Here is a 27,108-nt window from a genome sequence, read left to right as displayed (position 1 = left end):
TTTCCCATTCCAGATCTTTGACAGTTTTCTTCACCAGAATCAGGTGTTTTCTGGAGCTTAGGGAAGTTGCATTCAAGAGCCACCAGAGCCATTGGACTGCCTAATAGTGTTAAAACATGGAGACAGGTTAATAACAGCAGTATTTAATCACTAAAATCATTAGACTGTGCATTCTCTCAGCAGCAGCATATCAGTGCTGAGACTATACTCTGTGAATTTAATTCACAACTGTCCATTCAGTGTAATGTTCTGCCACATCTGTACCTGGAGCCATCAGCCCTGCACATGGTGGTGACAAAGATCAGACAAAAAGTTACTGGTCATAGAAGAAATTCATCAAAATATTCACTTCTGACCTTCAAGGTCTATATTACTAATTTAAAGACCTCTTTACACTCATTGAGTTTCCCTTTAACAAATTTAACCGTTAATTTCCCTCTTCATGGCAATCATTTCTTTTAACATCTCTGTGTCCATGATTTTCAACTGAGACACTGTGCTTCACTATAAATAGCTTGTTATCTCTTATGACACAAGCTCAGATAGCAGCTTTTAGTTGACTTTGAGTGAGAGACTGAGGATTTCAGGACTGGTACTCTGCCTTTTATAACTTTTAACATCAAACTTTATCTACTGTCTTTTGACTCTGGCCCAGCTTAAGGCTTTGCCAGAAATGACATTGATTTCCAAATAAACAACTGTTTATATTTGTCTTTTATTCCCACATCATGGAAATTAGAGGTTACAAATTTCCAGTCAGGTTGAGTCTTTGCTACAACTGGCAGTCTCATTTTTCCTGCCATTTAACTTTTGACCATCAAAAACCAAACATTTAGACATTAAAGGTCCAAAATCATTTTAGTCACTTTACATTGTGATAGCGATGCGCTCATCACATAAAAACATACTTGAGACCGTTCAACCTTTTTTCCCCAAAGTGAAACATTCTTTTAGAATTTTCATTTTCACTTTCATAAAATTAATTTTCTTCTGCTATATTTCCCTTCATCATAGCCACTTATCTCACTATCAAATAGTTAGTTTGCAGATGCAAAACATATTATCAATATGGTTTCTACTGTTTTGCAGAACCACAATATTATTTTAATCAAATTTCTACTACTTGGTTGGACTGGCAGCCTCATAGCTGCTTTCTCCTTCAACCATTCTTATATAAATTGTAGTTCTCTAGACATCTAATGTCATGCATCCATTTAATGGATGAATAAACAAAACTTTTTTGTAAGTTACATTCACATCAACTTCTTCACATGCCAATTCTTTTGCATTCACCTTCTTTCCCTTCCGTCTGCTTCGTCTAGCCTACAATCTATTGTCTGCTTACATTTCACACACACACACCGCGCTCACACAAACACAAGATCCCCAAATCGCAGTTCTCTTCAACTCATTCCCTTACGACCTTAAGTCTCATGACCACTCAACGTTCCCTCTTCTGGGAAATCACAATACTTAACTAACTTTTCCTTCATTTTTATCGTGTTTTATATTTTTTCTGTTTTTCTTCAGGTTTTTTCTTTATCCTGCACTTCCTCCTCTACCGGTTGCACGAACTGTTTCTGCAGAGCTCTCCGCTCTCTCTTTTCTGCTTCCTGCAACCAGCAGTTCACTTTCTGAGCGCAGTTTACACACACGTTTTCTTTTCCAGCAACCCGCTTTCACCTGATTTCCTGCCTCTACATTAGCTTTTATCATTGTGAGCCGAGTTACACTTAATGTCCCTTCTGCTGGGAAATCGTGATACTTTTATTTATCAATGGGTTATCAATTTATCAATGTGCCCTAGACACACACTTTTTGCAAGCTTGCTCTGGGATTCCCCATTTTGGTTCTCCTTTTCTGACTCCCGTGGCTTTCCTTTCGGCGCGCACCTAATAATCTGGTGGACGTCTCCTCCAGATCCAATTTTTATCCCAAAATTGGACGGGTTGAGCCTCTCTGCTCAGATCACTATAGACTCGAGCGCTCAGACTGTCACACCTTCACAAATTTATAAACTACAGCAACCTCGTCTGTAGTTGGGCTCAATCCCAAAATTTGTTTCAGTGTGATCCAGCCTAGATTTATTACCCCAAAATCGGTAACAGGTATCGCCGATTGCAAATCTTCCACCTTGGAAAGCGCTCTTACTACCCAAACGTGGTCAGTTTTAGGAACCTCTTGATCGCCCTGCTTCTTTTTTATGATGTTAAAAAAAGATACATCATAAAGCCTGGCGCGATCTGCCTCTCGGGATTTCCTTTCCCACAGATTGCTCCAGCTCACCTAGTACAGCTCAAAATTTCTCCTCGGAAATTTTCTACAGCAGCCGACCTCAATTCCCAAAACCCCCCGGACCACGACCACAGAGTCAGTCAGAGTCGCCACAATGGTTTGTCCTGTTTCCTAATTATAATTTTCAAATCATAAATTCCCCTTTTTTCACTTTTTCTATTCAAAAATTTATTTTACCCACATTAACTCATATTTAAATCACTTAAATCACAAATTTTTCAATTTTTCCTGTTTCCTAATCTTCCAAACTTTACCAAATCACACTTAGTCTTAATTCCCCATAAAATTTAAATTTATCTCTTACCAGAGAGTCGTGTAGCCACCTGGGTTCGTTTTCTGATTCCAGTGGTGTCCCCCTCTGGACCCTGGCGGTCGGCCCCTCATCCCTTAGTCTATTCGGGGTAGGGCTGAGACTACTATTAAGTCCAGGATGATCAGTCACCGTCCGCTCTTGGGTCCAAAAGGCACATCCAAGGAATCCCACTTTCTGACACCAATTGTTGTGGCAAACAAAATCAACTCCGACTCTACTGGTTAAGAGACAAACACGTCCAATTGTCTTTAAAGCTTTTATTTCTTGCAAGAAAGGTCAGACAGGTCATACAGAAACACAAGTAGCTGCAGAGTGTAAGACCCAGAGCGAAAGCTTCCCCTCACTTTTATATCTCTAACCTCCAAGGCCGAAGCCTCTGTCCTTTTACCATATTTGGAACATCCCTTAGTGGCTGTAACTTTCCACAAATTGTTAGCACAGACATGTTTTTAACATACATCTTGCATTTCCCCATACCATATCTTGCTCTTTCTATTTCTAACATCTATGTTAAACATTACCACTTAAGCCAACATCATACCATGTTCCATAAGCATCATATTTCATAAGAATACAGGTAAAAAGCATATGAAAAATTAAAATTTCCACAACACCATCCACCTATTTTTAAGTGCATTTTGGGATATTGCATTAAAAAACGCTGGATGGAAACGGCAATATGCACATATATTCTAAAAATGTGCGTAAACTTTTGCGATCAAATAAGTAGGATAAAAAATTTCATGCGCCACGTCAAAAATATGATGGAAACGCTTTTGCCGAATAAATTCCTTAATGCGCATAAAAAAAGATGTGACTTTGCTTTTCAACAGCATAACTGGACCAACTAGTGGACTGATCTTGTTGCACAGCATCTGAAATGCTTGTTTTTGGTCATTTTGTAATGCCTGAGTAAAGTGTTGTTAAAGTGGTTTGGTTTAATTCCCTCCCAGAAGCGCCTAACATGATTGCGTTCACAAATACCAGGGCATTTGCAAGATAACATGACAGCGTTTATTGTGTTTCATCTGCACTCTCTGAAGCGCAAATAATTTATTATATATGAAAATTATTAGATACAGCGGCTTCTACTGCAGAAACTTTCTATTTTCTTAGTGATATTTAGCGGCAGTTTATCAGGAAGTGACGTTTTTGCTCTCTTTTACTCGCTGGATGGAAACAGTGCTTTATTCGCAAATGTTTTATAAGATATTCAAAATTTGCGCACAAGTTAAATACGCAACTTTGGATGGAAGCATAGCTAATGAAAATAAATAAACATTCACTCTTAAACAGTAGGGGACACTTATGGAACAGCAGTCTTATGACATTCGTTTGGTTATCAACGCTGCTCTTATAATTACTTTCAGTTGAGGAGAAAAAAAGAAAAAGGCACAAACTTTTCTGAAGACAGACAGAGATGCATTCATGCTGCCACATCTCCTCAGGTTCACTTCTTGGTTACAGTGTGTCATGTGATGTTGGTCCCTATCTTGTAAAATTCAACCAGTTAAAGTGGATAGTGGGAGTGAATGTGTCACATACTACAGCTGAAATTCACCAGGATTTGGCAGGTTGGCTGGTGTTAAAGGGTTAGTTCACCCAAAAATGAAAATTCTGTCATTAATTACTCGCCCTCATGTTGTTTCTCACCCGTAAAACCTTTGTTCATCTTCAGAACACATTTTAAGATATTTTTGATAAAATCCGATGGCTCAGTGAGGCCTGCATTAAGAGCAAGTTAACTTAGACTTTTAATGCCCAGAAAGGTACTAAGGACATTTAAAACAGTCATGTGACTACAGTGGTTCAACCGTCACTACAATTATAAAGTGACGAGAATACTTTTTGTGGGCCAAAAACAAAACAAAAAAGAACAACTTTATTCAAATCAGTGGTTCGGAGTGTGTATCAAACAATGTCAAACTGCCAGTCATGTGATTTCAGTTAATGAGGCTTTGTTGCATCATAAGTGTTTTGAAATTTCAATGGTTCACGTGACTTTGGCAGTTCGATACATGCTCTGAACCACTGATTCGAAACAACAAATTCGTAAGGCTTCGGATTTTCATGAAGTGGTGTTTTGAAATCGCCCATCACTAGATATTGTTTAGTGATCTCATCGCTTCATGACATTAAGGTTGAACCACTGCAGTCACACAAACTGTTTTAAGTATGTCTTTAGTAGCTTTCTGGGCATCTGAAAGTCTAACTTAACTTGCTCTTAATGGAGGCCTAACTGAGCCATCCGATTTTATCAAAAATATATTAATTTGTGTTCTGAAGATGAACGAAGGTCTTTTGGAACGACATGAGGGTGAGTATGCAAAGGAAAAACCTTCCTGTTTTTAAATTCATTGATGTTTGTTAACGAACCATAATTTTCTATTTTTCAAATGTCCAAGTTGGATTGATTTTAATGTTTTCAATTTAGGATTGGTGAAAGTGAAAGAGGAAAGAGAAGATCTGATGGAAGTGGAGGAGAAACATCAGCATCAGAAAGATCATGACGTCCCTGGAGAAGAATCAGTGAGTTGCAGCATTCAAAAAACAGAAGTCAAAAAGCCTTTCAGCTGCTCTCAGTGTGAAAAAACTTTCCAACATAAAAGAAGCCTTAAGAAGCACATGCTAATTCATATCAGGATAAATGCTTTCAGCTGCTCTCAGTGTGGAAAGAGTTTTACACATAAATCATACCTTAATGAACATTTAGTAACTCACAGTTCAGTAAAGCCTTTCAGCTGCTCTCAGTGTGGAAAAACTTTCGCACGCAAATTTCACCTTAAGACTCACATGTTAATTCATGCTAGAATAAAGCCTTTCAGCTGCTTTCAGTGTGGAAATAGTTTTGCACAAAAAGGATGCCTTGAGAATCACATGTTAGTTCATACTGGAATAAAGCCTTTCGTCTGCTCTCAGTGTGGAAAGGGTTTCACACGCAAAAAAAGCCTTGAGAATCACATGTTAGTTCATACTGGAATAAAGCCTTTCAACTGTTCTCAGTGTGGAAAGAGTTTCACAGAAAAAGGAAGCCTTAAGACGCATATGTTAATTCATACCGGAATAAAGGCTTTCAGCTGCTCTCAGTGTGGAAAGAGTTTTACATTTAAAAAAAATCTTAAAGAACATTTAGTTACTCACAGTTCAGTAAAGCCTTTCAGCTGCTCTCAGTGTGGAAAGAGTTTCACAGAAAAAGGAAGCCTTAATAAGCACATGTTAATTCACACTGGAATAAAGCCCTTCAGCTGCTCTCAGTGTGGAAAGAGCTTCACACAAAAAGGAAGCCTTAAGGCTCACATGTTAGTTCATTCTGGAATAAAGCCTTTCGTCTGCTCTCAGTGTGGAAAGAGTTTCACCTGTAAAAGGGGAATTAATAGACACATGAGCATTCACACTGGAGAGACGCCTTATGTGTGTCATATGTGAGGAGGTTTGAGAGGAACGTTACTCTCAAACCTCATCTGCACCGAACTCACTCTGTCGTAACGCCTTATAACTGTGATCACTGAAGTAAAAGTTTTGCTTTTCCATCATTACTGAAGAGGCACCAGAAAGTTCATATAAAGTAAAAGTCTCATGTCTGTCCTGTTTGTTGAAGGAGATTTCTAGGGTTGACTCTTTAAAAAGGCATGAGCATGAGAGTGTGAACTTTTATTTATTTTTTTTTTTTGCTAATATTTAGGAAACATGTTAAGTTCATAAATGTAAATGACCAGCATCAAGCACCCAAATCAAGACTACGTGAAATGTTTCACACTGCAGGTCATTATGAAATATTATTCTACGTTTGTGTGTAAACCTTCTTTTTTATTGTTATTAAGACATAAAAAGAGTTGCTTGGTATTGCATATAATAAAAGTGGTGCAAGTGTGTACAAGATTAATTGAAAAGACGAATAAAAAAAAAAAACTGACTCTACCATTGTAAAATTGTTGCAGTCCATACATTTTTTTGGTTACAAATGACCCAAAATAAATTTGAGCAAGTACATAATTTATCATTTTCATGGTGTTTGTAATCCAGAAAGGTCTAAATAACAATCATCAGTGACAAATGATTCACCTGTAGTCAGAAGTAAAAAAAGAAATCTACAGGTAAAACTAATACACACTAAAAAGTCACGCAATGCTGATGTTCTTATTAACAAATTGAGAACAAAGTTCAACAATAATAATTTGCATGATTTGAAGTGATATGAGCTAAGCAATTATAATTAATAGATATAATTAATTATAAATATTTGGATCAGTTAATAAAATTAACTTAATGTAATAAATTAATATTACAATCAATTAACCTGTTGTCCAATGAACACACAGTGTTAATTGTTTATTAATTCTAAGAAATGTTCATTTCCAGGTTATGGGAAATAACAATCTTATTGTACAGTACTACTCAGAGCATGTAGTCAGGATCTGCATGAATAGGGACTCCAGTATATGAGCATGAAACACAGACAACTTTATGTGTGACATGAACAAGACTTTATTAACTAGACTAGGCAAGGCAAGGCAATTTTATTTGTATAGCTCATTTCATACACAATGGTAATAACAGTAAAAACAGAATTTTGCTATCTGGATGGATGAGCTAGGAAGTCTTAGGGAGTTTTTGTTGTTGTTGTTGTTGTTGTTGTCCATTAGAGTGGATCTAAACGGATCTATCCATCAGAGCAGATCTGGGGCATATTCTTCGTACGTCGCTAACTCACTTAGCTGGATTTGACTGATGGCGATTTGGCATGATCTTGGATTGTTCGGTTCTTCGACACTCATCCTGGACTTGCTGTCATAGCAACAGGTCCGTAAGCTCAAACCTGCTCGGGAGCAGGCATATTTCATGTAAACAGGATTAGATTGCATCTTTTTAAGCGGAGGTGATGCTTAAAGTCTGTCCCAGCCATTGCTACTTTCCCACAAGAGTACCCTAATGTAAACCAGGGACAATAATAATGATTTAAAAATAAATTTGCAAATAATATTTTAATGCCGTGTAGTGTCATAATATAGACACCGACAGTTTTACTCTTTGAGAGATTCATTCGTGAGGGAATAATTACGTAATAATTTTTATTGGAGTCTTACACACATGATGTACAGATGTCTATGCCGTACATGCATTTGTGCATTTGAACCGCGACAGATATTATGGGAGTGGCTTGATGAAGCACAGGAGATGCAGATAACTTGATCTTGACCCTTAAGAAACTTTAATTAATGCTGTCAAATATGCTTCAAAGGTAAATTAGTTGCTAATTACAACATTGAAATAAAAAATTGCCTGTATAATTACTAGAAATTGTGAATATAGCCTAAATAATTGGGTAATCATGTAAAAAAAAAAAATAGTGCACATTTCATTTATCTATTATAACATTTATGTAGTTCTTCTGTCATTTATTCGCTTGGCTGTTTCCTTATAAATGTCTAGAAATTCGTCAAGTTTTTCGTCAGGTGTCTTTTCTCATTCTATGATGTCATTACATTGCCGCCTTGACTCCAGCCAGTCGCTGAATTGCTGATCGTGGTTTCGTGTATCGATACATCTGCCCTTTTCATGGAACATGAGAACACGCAGTAATCTTAGACAACTTAATCCAGATATTTTAATCCAATCTGCAAATTCGTTTGAAGAACCAAATTAGCCAGAGTTCAGTTATCACGATTAGAAGATCTGGCATCTGTCAAATCATCTCAGATGTATTAAGCGAGGTACAAAGAATATGCCCCTGAATGTATCTTTCTCACACGACAGGACTGCTTCCTGTTAAGGCACTTCAAACTGATAAACAAAGTTTCAATCTCCCTTTTTGCCAAGACACCTCAAATTGCACCACACAGCCCTAATCCCCCTTCCGGAGATATCTTATCTATGCAACGCAGTTCAAATTTCCCCTTTGGAAAGTGTCCTGACTGTAATCCAGAGATATCTTAACCATGCACTACAGCTCAAATTTCCCCATGGTTTGTCCCCTTATCCAAATTTACCAAATTTTAACCTAATCACAAATGCTTTCTTCCTAATTCTCCCAGCTCTTTCAACCAGACAGCAGTATTTAAAATGCATTAAAAGTCAGAATAACAAGATGATACATAAAAGATATAAAATACATTAAAAATGAAATAAAAACAGGAAAAGGAATTAAAAGAATAAAAAGATAATATGTATAAAATAAAATGCAAAAAGTTCAGACATAGCACAGTGCTCAATCAGCAAATGCATAGGTAAAAAGATGTGTTTTGAGTCTGGATTTGAATGTGGCTACTGTTGGAGCACATCTGATCTCTTCTGGAAGCTGGTTCCAGCTGCGGCTGGCGTAACAGCTAAAAGCAGACTCTCCTTGCTTTGAGTGAACCCTTGGTATTTCTAAATGACTTGATCCTGATGATCTGAGTGATCTGTTAGGTTTATATTCTATGAGCATATCTACAATGTATTGAGGTCCTAGGCCATTGTGTGATTTATAAACAAGTAACAATACTTTAAAATCAATTCTAAATGCAACTGGAATCCAGTGCAAGGACCTGAGGACTGGTGTGATGTGTTCATGTTTTCTGGTTCTGCTCAGAATCCTGGCAGCAGCATTCTGTACGAGCTGCAGCTGTCTTATGGTCTTTTTGGGAAGACCAGTGAGGAGCCCATTACAATAATCCACCCTGCTGGTGATGAAAGCATGAACAAGTTTCTCTAAGTCTTGACTGGAGACAAAGCATCTAATTCTTGCAATATTTTTGAGATGATAATATGCTGATTTAGTTACTGTCTTTACATGGCTACTGAAACTCAGGTCTGACTCCAGAATCACACCAAGATTCCTGACTTGATTTTTAATTGTTTGACCCCTAGAGTGAAGGTACGTGTTCACTTTGAGAACTTCATCTTTGTTTCCAAACGCAATGACTTCAGTTTTGACTTTGTTTAACTGAAGGAAGTTTAGGCACATCCAATTTTTAATTTCATCAATGCACTGGCACAGGGAGTCAATGGGGCTGTAGTCGTTAGGTGATAGGGCTAGGTAAATCTGGGTGTCATCTGCATAGCTGTGATATGCAATTTGGTTCTTTCTCATTATTTGGCTCAGTGGCAGCATATAAAGGTTGAACAGGAGGGGTGCGAGTATTGAACCTTGAGGGACTCCGCATGTCATGGATGTCCACTCAGACTTATGGTCACCGATACTCACATAATAACCTCTCCCTTCTAAGTATGACCTGAACCATTTAAAGACCATCCCAGAAAGCCCAACCCAGTTTTCCAGCCTGTCAAGAAGTATGTTGTGATCGACAGTGTCAAATGCAGCACTGAGATCGAGAAGAACCAGCACTGATAATTTATCTGTATCTGTGTTTAGGCAAATATCATTTATTATCTTTATGAGCGCTGTCTCTGTGCTGTGATGCGGTCGGAAACCAGATTGAAAGTTGTCAAAATATCCGTTCAAGCTTAAAGGTGCCATCGAACGTTTTTTTACAAGATGTAATATAAGTCTAAGGTGTCCCCTGAATGTGTCTGTGAAGTTTCAGCTCAAAATACCCCATAGAATTTTTTTAATTACTTTTTTTAATTTTGGGGCATCATTAAATATGAGCCGATTTATGCTGTGCGGCCCCTTTAAATCTCGTGCTCTCTGCCCACAGAGCTCGCGCTTGCCTTAAACAGTGCCTAAACAAAGTTTACACAGCAAATATAACCCTCAAATGGATCTTTACAAAGTGTTCGTCATGCATGTGGCATGCATGCATCGGATTATGTGAATATTGTATACTGTTATATTGTTTACATTTGATTCTGAATGAATTTGAGGCTGTGCTCCGTGGCTAACGGCTAATGCTACACTGTTGGAGAGATTTATAAAGAATGAAGTTGTGTTTATGAATTATACAGACTGCAAGTGTTTAAAAATGAAAATAGCGACGGCTCTTGTCTCCGTGAATACAGTAAGAAACGATGGTAACTTTAGCCACATTTAACAGTACATTAGCAACATGCTAACGAAACATTTAGAAAGACAATTTACAAATATCACTAAAAATATCATGATATCATGGATCAATTCAGTTATTATTGCTCCATCTGCCATTTTTCACTATTGTTCTTGCTTGCTTACCTAGTCTGATGATTCGGCTGTGCACAGATCCAGACGTTAATACTGCCTGCCCTTGTCTAATGCCTTTCATAATGTTGGGAACATGGGCTGGCATATGCAAATATTGGGGGCGTACACCCTGACTGTTACATAACAGTCGGTGTTATGTTGAGATTCGCCTGTTCTTCGGAGGTCTTTTAAACAAATGAGATTTCTATAAGAAGGAGGAAACAATGGAGTTTGAGACTCACTCTATGTCATTTCCATGTACTGAACTCTTGTTATTTAACTATGCCAAGATAAATTCAATTTTTCATTCGAAGGCACCTTTAAGAACTTGTTCAGCTGATTGAAAACAACTTTTTCAATGATCTTATCTATGAAAGGAAGATTTGAGATTGGTCTGTTGTTGCTCAATATGGTGTTATCCAGATTGCTCTTTTTCAGGAGGGGCTTAACAACTGCAGTTTTCAGGGATTTTGGAAAAGTCCCAGAGAGAAGTGAGGCGTTTACCACTTCTAGGAGATCTGATTCTAAACAGTTAAACACACTTTTGAAAAAAGATGTGGGAAGTGTGTCAAGGGCGCAGGTTGATGTTTTAAGGTGCTGTACTGTTTCTTCCAAAATTTTACCATCAATTGCTTCGAAAACAGACATAATAGCTGCTTTCTGAGGTTGTGATCTGATCTGTTTTACCCCAGTGCAGCTCAAGGATGTGCTGATCGCCTTTCTGATATCATTCATTTTCTCAGAGAAGAAGGAAGCGAACTCACAGCATTTGCTGTCTGAGAGCATTTCACTGGGAATCTGACTTGGGGGGGTTTGTTAGTCTCTCTACAGTAGCAAAAAGAGTGCGGGTGTTGTTTAAGTTTCTGTTTATAATATTTGAGAAGAAGGTCTGTCTAGCTTTGCCTAGTTCCACATTGAAAGCATGAAGAATATCTTTATAGATGTTATAGTGGATTTCGAGTTTTGTCTTTCGCCACATGCGCTCAGCTTTTCTGCATTGTCTTTTCATATTTTGCACTGCTGTTGAGTTTCTCCAAGGTGCTTTTTGTCTGCCACTTCCTGACTTTCACAGAAGCAATGTTATCAATAACATTCTGTACTTTTGAGTTAAAAGAATCAAGGAGAAAATCAACAGAGTCTGCAGATATGCTTGGTGTTAAAGATGTAGCCTTCATAAACAGTGCACTAGTATTCTCATTTAAGCATCGCTACATAGCTGACCGATACAGATCTAGCTTCAACAGTTGGAGAGATCAATATATCAAAGAAAATGCAGAAATGATCAGATAGTACTACATCCTTAATGACAATGGATGAAATGTTTAGACCCTTACTAATAATTAAATCTTGAGTGTGTCCACGATTGTGTGTAGGTCCATGTACATGTTGAGTCAGATCAAAAGTATTCAAAACAGTTATGATTTCTTTTGCCATATTGGATTCTGCATTTTCTATGTGGATGTTATTGTCCCCAGTAATGGCAAAACAGTCAAACTCAGAGGAAATTGCTGATAACAGTTCTGTAAAGTCCTCCACAAAGGCTGGAGAGTATTTTGGAGGCCTGTAGATAACTATAAGTAGAATGCGAGGAGCACCTTTTAACACAATACCCAAGTATTCGAAAGACAAGTAATCACCAAATGACACTTGCTTGCATTGATAGACATCTTTAAATAGAGCAGCAATACCTCCACCTCTCCTAACAGCTCTGCAGACACTCATAAAAGTAAAGTTAGGAGAGGATGTTTCATTCAGGATTGTTGAACTGCAGCTGTCTTCAAGCCATGTTTCATTTAGAAGCATAAAATCTAGGTTGTTTGTGGGTATAAATTCATTGACTAGAAGTGATTTATTTTTAAGTGAGCGGATGTTTAAAAGTGCTAACTTAACAGTCTTACTTTCTGTCTCTACATTAATCTTAGTTTGACGTATAATAGGCAGCAGATTAAATGGGTTTGCCAAACGGTCTGAGAAGGCCTTAGGCTTTCTATCATGTAATAAAACAGAAATAGAGAAAGCAACAGGCACACTGGGTTCCCGCATGCTCTGTAAACATTTGATAAAGTCACTGTTATCATAGCGGGGACCCGACACACATCACTGAGAGCTGTTATCGGTTGTTTTTGGTTCACCTAGAACAGATGGAGGAGGGTGAGGGCCCTGGCGTTGTGGCAGGGGCCGAAGAGCTCTCGCAGGAGGAGGGGGAGGGCGAGCTGGGCCCACAGGCTTTGGTGGATTCGGGGCTTGATGCTTTTTTGTTGATATCTGGGGGCTCGCAGCAAAAGAGTGGGAGAGTTTGGTTCCAGCATACACCAGTTCCTCCATTTTCTCTGAGAAGCACAGAAGAGGTGATGCTGGAGAGAGGGATAACGTGTCCGGTGAGAGGGGCTGTTGCTCTGGTGTTATCGGAGGCTGTAATATGTTGTCCTGGCTTCTCTGGCTGTTTTCCCGAAAGTCGTCCTTGGGTGCTGAATCTTGGAGCAGTTCTAACATGTCACTGTCTCTCGGTGAGCTCTGTGGGCAGGGCTCAGTCAGGATTGTGCCCGTGAGCAGTGGCTGTTGTGGCTGCATGGTGTTATCATTGACCTTGTGGGATGTGTCAACCGCATGTCCATTCAGGTGCTGAAATGAAGTCCTGTGGTCAGTTGTACTCTTTCCAGGTGTGTTTGTGCCATTCAGATTGGCACACACTGCTGAAGGATGATGGAGGGAGAAGTAGATATTGTCCTTTAGCACTCTTGAGCCCAGTTTGTTTGGGTGCAGGCCATCATGAGTGAACAGTCTCTGACTCCAGAACAGATTGAAGTTGTCGATGAAATTCAGTCCTTTTAAGTTGCAGGTTTTTTGCAGCCATGTGTTAAGCCCAAGCAACCATGTAAATCTATTTGTTCCTCTTGCTGGGAGTGGTCCACTGATGAACGACTGAACTTTTAGGCCCAATCCCAATTCTACCCCTTACCCCTTCCCCTTTCCCTTTCCCCTTCCCCTTTGTTTCGCGCATTCACGTGAAGGGGTAGGGGTGTCCCAATTCTCATTTGGGACCACAACATATTTTTTTATATTTTATTGAAACCCGCGTTGATTTGACAACATAATTTCAAATCCGGTGGCAGCTAACTTGTCTTTTTGCTGCATGCCTGATTAATGTATTGTTTTGTTGTGGTTACGTCCATAAATATGTGTATGTTACATGATATAAACAAAAAGTGCATTCAGTTTGTGTGCTTATTCATCAGTATTGTATGTTCTGTATCAACCAGGGACTCCTGAGGAAACACGCAGGCTCATACGTTTTCGTGCAGAAAATGAGCAGCGTTTCTTGAAATTGAAATACACAGCAAAACAACTTTGGGAGTGAGTCATCTGTTAAACGTTTATGTTGCTTGTGCCTGATTACTGTGAGATATGTGCACTACTGTTCATTTTGGTTAAATGTTACAGGACACTTATAAAAGACTTGGGTTTGGAGGGAAAGGTGACTGGCCAACAGGCATCCAAGAAGTGGGAAAATTTAAAGAAGAAATACAAGGTAAGCAGTGTGGTTCTATAAAAATTGGTAACACAATAAGATTATTTAGTGAACTACATTAGTTAACTAATGTTTAATAAGTTAATAATGAACTGCACTTATACAACATTAATCTTTGTTCATTTCAGCATTTACTAATACATTATTAAAATCTTGTTAACATTATGTACTGTGAACTAACATGAACAACGGTATTTTCATTAACAAAGATTATAGTAAATACAGTATCAAATGTATTGCTCATGGTTAGTTAATGTTAGTTAATACATTAACTAATGTTCAACTAATGAACCTTATTGTAAAGTGTTGCCTAAAAATCTTAAACAATCTAGGCAGTCCATTTCAGTACGTTTTCTATTATTGTAAAATGCACACACACATAATTGAGAAGAATTTCTTCTAATTGTCTTTTTCATAGAATTACTACTGTAAAATGTAGTGAAATGTAAAATAGTAAAGACATTTTCAGTATTATATTATTATGAATATTCTGCTTGTGTCTTCCTTCAGGACCTAAAAACACCAAAAACTGGCTCAGGAACAGATGCTGGAGAGGTATTTTGAAGAAATGCATGAGGTGTTGGGTTCCAGGCCTTCTGTAGATCCTCCTGTGGTGGTTTCTTCATTCACTGAAGAGGAACCCATAACAATATCCATGGTAATGTTTTAAATACAATTACCTAATCTTGCTATATTTGTTGTCAGGAATTAGATCATTTTAACATTGTTGTTTTGATGATAATGTACATAATGACTTATTACGCATTTCTATACTTGTGTATATCATCTTTTTGTCCTAGGACAGTGTTGACTTCAGTGAAATTACTGCTGTCAGCACCATAGGAAGCAGTCTCAGCCTCTTCTAGCACAGCATCCTCCATGGTGGTAGCAAGCCCCCCAACTCCATCACCCAAAAAAAGGAAAAGAAAAAGTAATCCAACTTTGGATTTTTTAGCTGAAGAGTCCATCAAGGAACAGAAACGCCATGAAGAGAGCGAGGCCAAAACTGAGAGGTTTTTGGATCTGTTTGAAAAAATGATCGACAAATTATAGTTCTCTTTTATACGCGTTTACATTTTGCACAGTTCTTTAAAAGTTCACAGTTTAGAAATTTGCACTGTTGTTGTTTGTTGTTTCTAAAATTTTAATTTAGTATATTCTGGTATTATTATTTACAGATTATTTTTATTTATTAAAGTGCAATATTTTTGTTTCTTATGATTGCACATTCTCCTACCTCATTTTTTTAAATATTTTTGAGTCAATAAAAAGCTATATTGTTGTTTATCAAATGAAGGTGTTTGTGTTTCAATATCAATAACATACCTGGAAAAAAAAAAATACCATGCAATATGTATGAAAACACTTTATTGCAAACAATACACAGATATAAAATGTCAGAATAACATCTACAATACTACAACTACTATGAAAACTGTTTTAAAATAGGCAACTTATATAATTTTATTAAAAAAAAAAACTGTATGAAACAACTGTATGAAAAGTACAACTCTATGTCTGGATGTTCACGGGGCTTACACAATGCCTGAAACTAGGGCAGCCAGTCTGTCCCTTGTAGCATTTCCAGATGTTTCATTGGGTGCCAGGCATTCACGGGGAAGGTGGGAGTCATAATTGTCCCTTGAAATGTCACCATCAGGTTCAAGCATGTCTCCATTATCCAAACATACGTTGTGCAAAAATGCACAGGACGCAATAACCTGGGGAGCAAATGTAGGTTTGACTTCCAGGGCTCTGAAAAGTGTGGACCTCCATCTTGTCTTCATCATGCCGAAAGCCCTTTCAATTATGCTGCAGGCCCTTGAGTGGTAGTAGTTGAAGCGGCCCTGAACTTGTCCATTTACTGGCTCTTTGTAGGGTGTGATCAAGCATATTGGGGTTTCTAAACAGGGATAGCCGCCATTACCCAGAATAATGTACTCTGAAGGTGGATAACGTTGTGCCCTATAAAAAGAACTGTTTTTCAATATCCGTGTGTCGTGAACTGACCCCGGATAGCCCACAAAAATGTCCAGGAAACGTCCACTGGAGTCACACATTGCTTGCATGTTAATGGAATAAAAGCCCTTGTAGTTCAAATAGTCAATTTGGTGCCGCTTCGGGGGTTTGATCCTTATGTGGGTGCCATCAGGCATGGGTTCTTGACAGTTGGGCGAATCCTTGCCCCACTGCCTGTAGTTCCTCTGCTTGTGGGAGGGAGATGGCTTTCTTCAGGTTTACCCATATATTCTGTGCCACTCTGTGGATAACGCGGTGGACTGTAGCTTTTGGCACATTAAAAACACTGGAGACTACCCGATACGACCATGTGCAAGCCAGTAAACGTAGATAAGAGTTTCCAACTGATGACCCCAGCCATGGTCCCTTTCTCTTTGTAAGAGCCTTTGCAAAGCATTCATTGCTGTTCTGCTCAGGCGGAAATCCTGCTTCAGCTCTAACTCCTCATCAAGCCACAACTGCAAGATGGGCACGTTATGATTTACCATGCAGTATGTTACTGGACTGCCAGCCTAGGGAAAAAAAAGTTCACATCATTATTGTGAATAGTAAAAACTTTTACTACTTCTGGTGACATGTCCTCTCCCCCAAAACAAAGCTCACAGCCCTTAAGAAATCTCACCACAGTTTTATTATAGCCTATTTAAAACATTTCATTTTGTTTTACGTGTTGATTAACATTACCACACAAATACCATAGTTTAACTATAGTTTAGTAGGAAAAAAACATTTGTTTTAATGTTTAACATGGCATAACTACACTAACCTTGTTGTTTTTTTAATTAATTTCTTTTGCATTCGTTGTAAAAGCATGGAAAATATTTGAATGAGGGAAGCTATGGTGCAAACAACAGACATCCATGTATGATCACGTCACACCAAAGGGTCATTCAGTCGGATAAATTTGACACTGTAAACGCATATATGAATACAAACATAGGTCGGTAACTCCAACGGGTTCATACAACACCACAGATTGCAAGACCACAAGTTTTATATATTCCAGCTTTTACTGTTACCGAGTTGTGCAGTTAGCTAACGTTGTGTTAAATAAAGCAAAACGTTTGTGCAGCCATTGTACATACCATAAACTGATCCTCCAGCAAACACAGGCGTCGAACACATCGTCGTCTCCTTTGTCTTATGCGAAGAACTGAAGACAAATGCAAAAAAATAGCTGTCGCCCAAGCAACAGAGATCACTATAGCTATCGATGGCATCTTAGAAGTGTGTGATAAACATTGGCGCATCTATGACGTAGGAGCTAGCGACGACTTATGATGACGTGTAAAGGTCTAGTAATGGTGTCCCATTTCTTAGGGGAATATTTTCAGCCCTACCCCTTGACACTCTGTTTCAAGGGGCAAGGGGAAGGGGTAGGCGTAGGGGTAAGGGGAAGGGGTATAAAATAGAATTGGGATTGGGCCTTAGTCTTCTAAGCATTTCAAAAAGTTCATTGAAATCCCTTTTAAGGAGTTCTGACTGCTCTTTCCGAATATCATTCTTCCCCACATGGATGATTAGTCGATTTGCAGTCTTATATTTCATCAGAATGCTCTTAAGTTCCCTGTTTACATCAGAAACTGTTGCTTGTGGAAGGCAGCATGTAGTTGTATCCCTGCTGCTAATGTTTCTGATAATAGTCACCCACTATCAGAGTCCTGGGCTCGGCTGCTCTAAGAGCTGAGTGCTGCTGTCTGCTTGACCTTGAGCGGCAGTTAGCATCGGTGTTAGCTGCTGGCTGATTTGATCTGTGTCCGATCATATTTGGAGATTCCTCACCCACATTCATTAACACTTCAAATCTGTTCTCCAGATTTGCGATTTCTGTTCTCCAGTATTTGCGGTGGTAGGGAGCTAGTGTTTGGGGTAGAGGATGCTACTGCATTAATATGCGATACTCGTGACAATCTGATGTCTCGAGTGCCTTTGGGTCTCGCTCCCTGTTTGTGCCATCGATTAGTATGTTGATCAATTTCGGCACTCAGTATGGTCTGTTTAGGGGCATTAGATTCATGGGACTCACCGACTGTGTGCTGAGGATGTCCATGACGAAGCTCTGTTGTGTGTTCCGTCTGGTTTGGTAGTCCCGCAAGTAACTTTGTTTCAAGAACTGCAATCCTTTGTAGAAGTCTGTGGTGGTTTGTGCAGCAGGTAGATTCTTCAACCAGAGGAGGCATATTATTTCTAATCCTTTTGGATGTAGGCAGCTGTGTTTTCCCTTCTCCGGAATGTAAGCTGATGGCTGCCGTCAGTGGGAGGCTGGTTGGATAAAAATTCCCCTTTTTGTAGCAATTCTTCCAGTTAAAAAGATTGTTGGTGCCAAGATTTGTCGTTTGAGCACTGTGCTGATTTGCTGTAGTTAAAATTAGGAGATAAAATATAAAAGCAATAGAGCAAAGCACGGAGCTGTAAGCAAGAGCGTCCGAACAGTAGCGAAGCAGTTAGCAGGGCATAACATTATCTAAACACTTAACATAAGACTAAATACTTAACTACTCTAACATTCACACACATACATGCATACAGTTTACCAAAAGAGAGAAAGCTAAATCAGAGTACAGGAAAGCAAGAAGTTACAGCATTGTTTGACATTCAGCAGATCAACAGCCTTGAGCAAACCATCAGTTTAGTTTTAACAGGCCCTTCTTTAAAAGGGGTAAGGATACTTAATGTATCAAATAATGAGACTAAGTTTGATACTTGCATGTCTCTCCAAGTTGAATTAAAACTGTCCTGATGCAATTTGTGGAGGCTCCCATTGAATCTTTGCTGATATTATCTTGATGAAAGAGAACCAGTTGGATTCAGAGGATCTTTGGTGAATGGAAGGTCTAGGCCGAAGCCTGGCACAAGCTTTGGGTTCCTTAGAAGCTTCTAGCTTCTTACAGCATCATCTTAACATCAGCATTTGTCAGTAAAAGATAAGAGAAATGTTTGATCTTGTGATCAGTGATTTTAAGGGGTGAAGATGTCTGAGCCAATAAGGAGTTGTCCCCTCGGAGGGAACTTCACGAGTCTTTGTGCCATTGGCAGGATATTAGCATAAGACACTGGATTGCGTGAATGAGAGAAGAACCTTCTAGATTATTATAATACTAATATGTCACAGAGTTAGTAACATGTAACATAAATGACCAAATAGGAAACGAAAGTTGGAGTCCGTAGATACCAAACATGCTACCCATGTGATTTCAGTTAACTATAAATTTGCAACTGTGGAACATTAATACCAAAATAGTTCAGAAGAGAGAGAGACATAGAATAAAGCCTAAAAAAGGAAAGTCATGAGATTGGATACATGTTTATACATTTCCCAAGTGGTTATATAGAGAATACAGGTGCTGGTCATATAATTAGAATATCATCAAAAAGTTGATTTATTTCACTAATTCCATTCAAAAAGTGAAACTTGTATATTATATTCATTCATTACACACAGACTGATATATTTCAAATGTTTATTTCTTTTAATTTTTATGATTATAACTGACAACTAAGGAAAATCCCAAATTCAGTATCTCAGAAAATTAGAATATTGTGAAAAGGTTCAATATTGAAGACACCTGGTGCCACACTCTAATCAGCTAATTAACTCAAAACACCTGCAAAGGCCTTTAAATGGTCTCTCAGTCTAGTTCTGTAGGCTACACAATCATGGGGAAGACTGCTGACTTGACAGTTGTCCAAAAGACGACCATTGTCACCTTGCACAAGGAGGGCAAGACACAAAAGGTCATTGCAAAAGAGACTGGCTGTTCACAGAGCTCTGTGTCCAAGCACATTAATAGAGAGGTGAAGGAAGGAAAAGATGTGGTGTACAAGCAATAGGGATAACTGCACCCTGGAGAGGATTGTGAAACAAAACCCATTCAAAAATGTGGGGGAGATTCACAAAGAGTGGACTGCAGCTGGAGTCAGTGCTTCAAGAACCACTACGCACAGACGTATGCAAGACATGGGTTTCAGCTGTCGCATTCCTTGTGTCAAGCCACTCTTGAACAACAGACAGCATCAGAAGCGTCTCGCCTGGGCTAAAGACAAAAAGGACTGGACTGCTGCTGAGTGGTCCAAAGTTATGTTCTCTGATGAAAGTAAATTTTGCATTTCCTTTGGAAATCAGGGTCCCAGAGTCTGGAGGAAGAGAGGAGAGGCACACAATCCATGTTGCTTGAGGTCCAGTGTAAAATTTCCACAGTCAGTGATGGTTTGGGGTGCCATGTCATCTGCTGGTGTTGGTCCACTGTGTTTTCTGAGGTCCAAGGTCAACTCAGCCATATACCAGGAAGTTTTAGAGCACTTCATGCTTCCTGCTGCTGACCAACTTTATGGAGATGCAGATTTCATTTTCCAACAGGACTTGGCACCTGCACACAGTGCCAAAGCTACCAGTACCTGGTTTAAGAACCATGGTATCCGTGTTCTTAATTGGCCAGCAAACTCGCCTGACCTTAACCCCATAGAAAATCTATGGGGTATTGTGAAGAGGAAGATGTGATATGCCAGACCCAACAATGCAGAAGAGCTGAAGGCCACTATCAGAGCAACCTGGGCTCTCATAACACCTGAGCAGTGCCACAGACTGATCGACTCCATGCCACACCGCATTGCTGCAGTAATTCAGGCAAAAGGAGCCCCAACTAAGTATTGAGTGCTGTACATGCTCATACTTTTCATGTTCATACTTTTCAGTTGGCCAATATTTCTAAAAATCCTTTCTTTGTATTGGTCTTAAGTAATATTCCAATTTTCTGAGATACTGAATTTGGGATTTTCCTTAGTTTTCAGTTATAATCATCAAAATTAAAAGAAATAAACATTTAAAATATATCAGTCTTTGTGTAATGAATGAATGTAATATACAAGTTTCACTTTTTGAATGGAATTGGTGAAATAAATCAACTTTTTGATGATATTCTAATTATATGACCAGCACCTGTACATAGGATTAAGAGGGTTTATTTGTCCTTCTCAGAAAGAATGAAGTCAGAGTCACTATAGTCTCTGCAAAATTCTTTCTGATCGTAAAAGTTCTTATCAGTTTTCCTGTGTCCTGTGACAGGACACCTAGTTCTGCCTGTGTGTTAGCTAGGTTTGGGATGCTAGTTGCAGTTTTAGGGGATGGGTTCACAGAACTTTGATAGAGTGAGTTTTATGGGTAATTCATTAAATATAATGAATAATTGTGTGTCTAATTGGTCCAGATGGTACATCACCATTGGCAGTGTGATTTATTGTAATGCTTTTTTTTCTCAGTTGGTCAGAACAAAAGTGGCAGACATGTTATGTACTTGTTCAGATTACTTTTTTTCCAGTAAAAAATCTTATTTTTGTCATAATTCTAAGACTACAATCTGTGCTTCCGAAGTACAGTATCCACACCGGTGAATGACAGCAAACATTAGATTTGTAGATAGCTGAGGGGTCTTGCCAATGCACAACCCACATAAAGATAATTATTCCACAAATAACTGCAATTGCAGAGATGGCGACAAAGAGGCAAAACTTACGGGCTGCAATTTTAAGAAGCCCACACAAACAGCATACAGACTCAATAGCTGTTTCCATCCACCTATTTTTATGTGCATTTTGCATAAAAAACACTGGATATTGCATAAAAAAAATGTGCGTAAACTTTTGTGATCAAATGAGTAGGACAAAAATTTCATGCGGCACGTAAAAAATACGATGGAAACACTTTTGCCAAATAAATTCCTTAATGCGCATAAAAAAGATGTGACTTTGCATTGCAACAGCATAACTGGACCAACCAGTGGACCGATCTTGTTGCACAGCATCTGAAATGCTTGTTTTTGGTCATTTTGTAATGCCTGAGCAAAGTGTTGTTAAAGTGGTTTGGTTTAATTCCCTCCCAGAAGCGCCTAACATGATTGCGTTAACAAATAATAACAATAATAACAAATGCATTTAAATGCAAGATAACATGACAGCGTTTATTGTGTTTCATCTGCACTCTCTGAGGCGCAAATAATTTATTATATATGAAAATGATTAGATACAGTGGCTTCTACTGCAGAAACTTTCTTTTTTCTTAGTGATATTTAGAGTTAAATTGGGATATTTAAGATTTTATAAATGTGTCTTAGAAAAAACATTACTTGTGTGAATATTGAGACAAAGGAATAGCACTGACAAGATATGTCAAGTTGCTTTTAGTTTAAACAGTGCAAACATGCATTTATTCTGGGACTAGCTTAAGCCTTGTCTGTGAAACAACTGGTGGCTAAATTTTATAATTTTTTTTTTTGAAAAATGTTATTCATAATTTCATGTTAGATAAAAAAAAATCACTATGAAAATAAGTGTATATCAAAGAAGATAAATCTCATGCTATTCATAAATTAAGTTTCTTATTGTATGTCAAACCTTAGGAGACACTTACAGTACAGTTCAGTAAAAATGTAAAAAATAAAAAAAAACAGTGAAAGAATTGACAGTTGGTGTAAAGTTGGTGACCCTTTATATTTTCTCAAACATCATTCACACTACATTAATGTGTTTTTTTTTCTTCAAAAAATGGTTTTACTACATTTTGTCAACCACCCACAAAGTAGCTTCACAGTGAAAAACAGGAACATTGATGCAAACAGAATTCAATTCAAGTGTAAAGCAGCTAGACAATAGTGTCATTATTCAGTACAGTTTCTGAATTTTTCGTTTTCGAGTTTTTATTCCCTGAGCCATTTTTATTCCCATTTAAACAAAGTTGTCCTACTTCTTTAAATGCATGCAGCTCTTGCGTGATTACAATTTTGTCAGAAAAGAGTTCATTCTTATAGTCTGACAGCGTAGCACTTAGTTAAACAGAGCAGCAATTGCCATGGTATTGACAGAAAAAAAGACGTCATCACACATTCAATAGTAATCAATCAATCTTATCTTACATAATTTAATGATCTTTTTACCATAAAATTTCATGATTCAGAGCAAATAAGCACCTTCTGTTCAAGAGGTAAAATGTTGTTTCAGTTTTGATTGTCCAGTTTCAGGAGCGTCTGATGGCACACAGCTTGTGTGGGGATGGATTCAACGTGATTCCAACTACTCCTTTGAGATCCAGATCATCTCCAGACACTCCAGGTGGAGTTGTGAAGCGGTAGCTCTGCAGGAGGGAAGTGAAAAACAGGAAGAGCTCCATCCTTGCTAAACTCTCCCCAAGACAAACCCTGCGGCCTGAGAAAGAGACGATTTCAATTTAGACGTTTATTTTTTATGTCTATTTCACTGGGTGTTTTGATTTGACCTTACCTGCAGAAAAGGCCATGAAAGCATCTCTTTTGACAAACTGGCCCTTTTCATCAAGGAAGTGTTCTGGGTAAAAGCTGTTCGGTTTTTCCCATTCGCTTGGATCCTTCAAAACAGACGTCAGCAGAGGAATGACAGTGGTACCCTAGAGAGAATGGAGAAGAGGATGAAATTAACAATACATTTCATATATTTATTTGGTCATTTAAATACGTATTCTTCTAACTGACCTTCTTGATAAAGTATCCATTGAAGTGAACATCACAGCTGGTCTTATGGGGGAGATTCATGGGTACAATGTTAGCCAGTCTTTGAGTTTCATGAATTACAGCATCTGTATATGGTAAATTCTTTCTATCTTCCACCACTGGCTGACGTCCACCGATCACTCGGACAGTCTCCTCATAAACACGATCTGCACACAAATGCAATGTGTTTGCACACCAATGAATTCAGCATTGAGGAGAAACTCTTGGCGTTACTGTGTTTTTACCCTGTATATGAGGGTATTTGGCCATGAGCATCAAACCCCAGCGCAGAGTCGTTCCTGTCGTGTCAGTACCAGCGACAAACAGATTTCCCACCGTCATGAGAAGATTCTCCTGGTGAAAGTAAGAAGTCCTTCTTGCCGGATTGCTGACAAATGACAAATTCATCCTTTTTAGTAATATGAGGCAAATAAAATGTTAATTGATGATAATAATACATTCAAAATGCTCAACAAAACAAAACAAATTTCAGGTAGTTGTTGTTTAAAATCCAAAATAATACTTTTTTGAGTACTTTTTCCCTATTTTTGAACTGTCACCACAACTGGTATAATACTTCCGCCTGTATTTTGATGCAACAAGGAGATTTCCGTACCTCGTCACTCTGTTTGCGGATGAGAAAAGAGTCAACAAACCCTCTGCGGTCCTGTGGATTCAGAGTCTCCAGAAGCCCATTGATCAACTTCATAAATTCTGCTTTATTTTTGAATATATTTCTTACAAGAATCCTTCTGCTGTTGAGGAACGGGCCCACCCATGGAAATATATTGTAAAGCTGTATATTGGAAAAGAGGATTTCTGATCAACACAGAATCACTCAGCAAAAATAGCAGATGATGGTTAGACATGCATTAAGCTTAGACCTCTGTCACTAGGCATTATACGTCAGGTTAATAAGCGACTAGTGATTTCAAGACTAGTCGTGAATTTATGTTAAGCAAATGTTATTGATTAAAAAGCACTGAAGTCACCCAGAATTTCTGTTTATCATCATACTTCCATACCATCATAGAAGGCGATCCGCTAACCCGAACATTTTCGTTTGCCCTGTCGACCGTTTCTGTGAAACGAGAGTCTGTGTATTCAAATCTGCTGCCGTACACAATAGACGAGATGATGTTTGACACAGCGTAGTTCACAGGCTGTGTTGTGTCGAAGGGTTTCCCTGTGAAGAGCAAACAAATGTCTTTCAATGGATCCTTTTAAACTAGTGCTGCCTTGAGATCTACCTGCCAGCAGAGTTACAGATCAAACACACCTGCCTGTAATTATCTGAAGATCTTATGTAGGTGGTTCATTGGTGTTTGATCAAGGTTGGATCTGAACTTTGCTGGAAGTTAGGTCTCCGGGAATAGGATTGGGCTTTAAACTAAGAGGCTGCATATATGTGTTTCAACTTGTACCTTCAAACTTATCAAACTCTCCTTTCAGATACTGAATTTCCTCTATGATTTTCTCTTCACTTCCTCTCTTGCCCATACCAAAGTCCCGCAGATTGCTGAGAGCAAAGCGTCGCATCTCTCTCCAGTTCTCTCCATTGGAAAAGAGGATTCCTGATCAGCACAGAATCATCTGACCGTGAGTCTCCGCAACAACAGCAGAAAATTCTTATGCAATGAGTTGGGCATACATTAACCTTTGATCTTTGGGACATATAGTGTGAGTTACTTATAAGCATTGTGCATCAGGTTAATAAGCAACATTTCACAAATGACTAGTTATGAATTTATGTTAGTTTAAAAATGCAACATAAAAATAAAAAAAACACTAAATATTGCTAGGAACCCACATTTATTCCTTTATTTAAAGCACAAACAACAGTTTTTAGGTTTTTCATGGTTAAAGTGGCCTGTCACCACCAAATATTTTCATACAGTCAAATTTTTCCCAAAATGAATGAAATTTTTTCCCCTTCAGTAGTTATACACATTTGAGTGCATTTCTTCTGCCTAGAGAGGCCATTAAGAGTTTGTTTTGCAAAATGTCTAGAATTTATGTTTTGTACATTAATTTGAGGTCGAAAGAAAAGCAGAATCCTACCATATTCTTTGTTGATCATCCTGAAGCCAGGTCTAATATCTCTGTCTCCAAACTCTTCTGCATGGTTCACGAGAGCTTCTTTGACAGTTTTGTATCCAACTAAGACCACAGTTTTTCTGGGACCCAAAAACACTTGGAAAATGTTTCCGTAGGTCTTAGACAACTGGAGGACACAGAGAAAGATGAATCTTAACATGTTCGGCTATAATTCATTTCAAATGTAGCAAATTCTCACCTCAACAAAGGTGTCAAATGGTCTCTTGAGGTCAAGGGTCAGCAGGTTCCCCAGCAGCAGCAGAGGTTTGGGTCCCGGTGGCTCTTTCCTCTCTTTCTGAGATCTGGATCCAGAGGAAAGCAAATACAAAACCAGAAGCAGCAGCAAAGCACTCAGTGATGTAACTGTGCTGGGAAACTGCTGAAGTGACTCGATTACGGCCATTTTCTCTTCAAACTTCTGAAGCGATGCTCTCACACATTTATAGCCGCTATGTGAGGGAGGGACTGCATCTGATCCTAAACAAAGTGAAAAAATCAATGTGTATAGATGGTTGGTATAGTTACATCAACGTATGTGATGACCTTTGGGGAATCAATAACCTTCTTCAGCCTGTTAAAACAAGGAACATTATTCAAGCAAAAAGCTATAGAAGCAAAAGCTCATATATTAGTTAGTTTATCATCCGCAGATCATTAAGAACCCTTGCAAGTTTACCATCTCCCTATAGGAGAAATTTGTCTTGGGCAGTTCAGTAAATAAATGTATTACATGATTGAAACATGCTTTTTGGTTTATAAATGCACTAAGTATTGTGACATTGTCTACTTTCCACAGCAATAACAGGCAGGCCTGAACTGTGACACACACAGAGATAGTGCAACATTTATCAAAATTCACATGATAAAAAAAAGAGAAATCATACATTATTAGAATCTAATTTAGATTTCCCCTGTTTATCAGAAACTTGGCTTCATGGCAATTCTCCATCAGTTATAAATCTGGATTGCGATATTAACGGAAGGGATCAAATTGAAATGAAAGTGGAGGAGTTATTATTTATGTAAGAGATACTATCCATTGTAACTTTTAAAAATATGATTTTGTCCTTTACGCTTTTAGTTTTCCATCATGCACCTTTGTCAAATAATATTTTTAAGTTTAAGAAGGTATTATGTCAATAGACCAGAAAGAATTAAAAATAAATGTAATAATTGGGCTTTCAGGCCATAATTTTATTATTTAATTTTTTATATCAAGAAGCGATTTACGAAATGTGCAGCTGTG

At 38.3% G+C, this 27,108-nt stretch overlaps 1 protein-coding gene and 1 pseudogene across 3 annotated transcripts in view; one reads left to right on the top strand and one right to left on the bottom strand.

Moving 5' to 3' along the window:
• LOC125248174 (gastrula zinc finger protein XlCGF8.2DB-like) overlaps positions 1 to 15,492 on the top strand; it is a 35,822-nt gene extending 20,330 nt beyond the window's left edge. The window contains exons 2-6 of one of the 3 annotated variants that reach the window (XR_007180266.1): positions 5,043 to 5,137; positions 13,964 to 14,057; positions 14,145 to 14,232; positions 14,743 to 14,890; positions 15,033 to 15,492. Coding sequence is in view for 2 of the 3 variants with exons in the window: in XM_048159868.1 (XP_048015825.1) it covers positions 5,043 to 6,034 (992 nt within the window). In the remaining variant the exon portion in view is untranslated. Of the gene's footprint in view, positions 1 to 5,042; positions 7,135 to 13,963; positions 14,058 to 14,144; positions 14,233 to 14,742; positions 14,891 to 15,032 lie in introns of those variants that run through there. The other 2 variants (XM_048159869.1, XM_048159868.1) reach the window with 2 other exon arrangements.
• Positions 15,493 to 22,119: 6,627 nt separating this feature from the next.
• LOC125249669 lies at positions 22,120 to 26,382 on the bottom strand (annotated as a pseudogene).
• Between the last annotated feature and the right edge of the window lie 726 nt (positions 26,383 to 27,108).

Source organism: Megalobrama amblycephala, linkage group LG16 (genome assembly GCF_018812025.1).
Source record: "Megalobrama amblycephala isolate DHTTF-2021 linkage group LG16, ASM1881202v1, whole genome shotgun sequence".
NCBI lineage: Eukaryota > Metazoa > Chordata > Actinopteri > Cypriniformes > Xenocyprididae > Megalobrama > Megalobrama amblycephala.
This window is presented reverse-complemented; position numbering and strand designations above follow the sequence as displayed.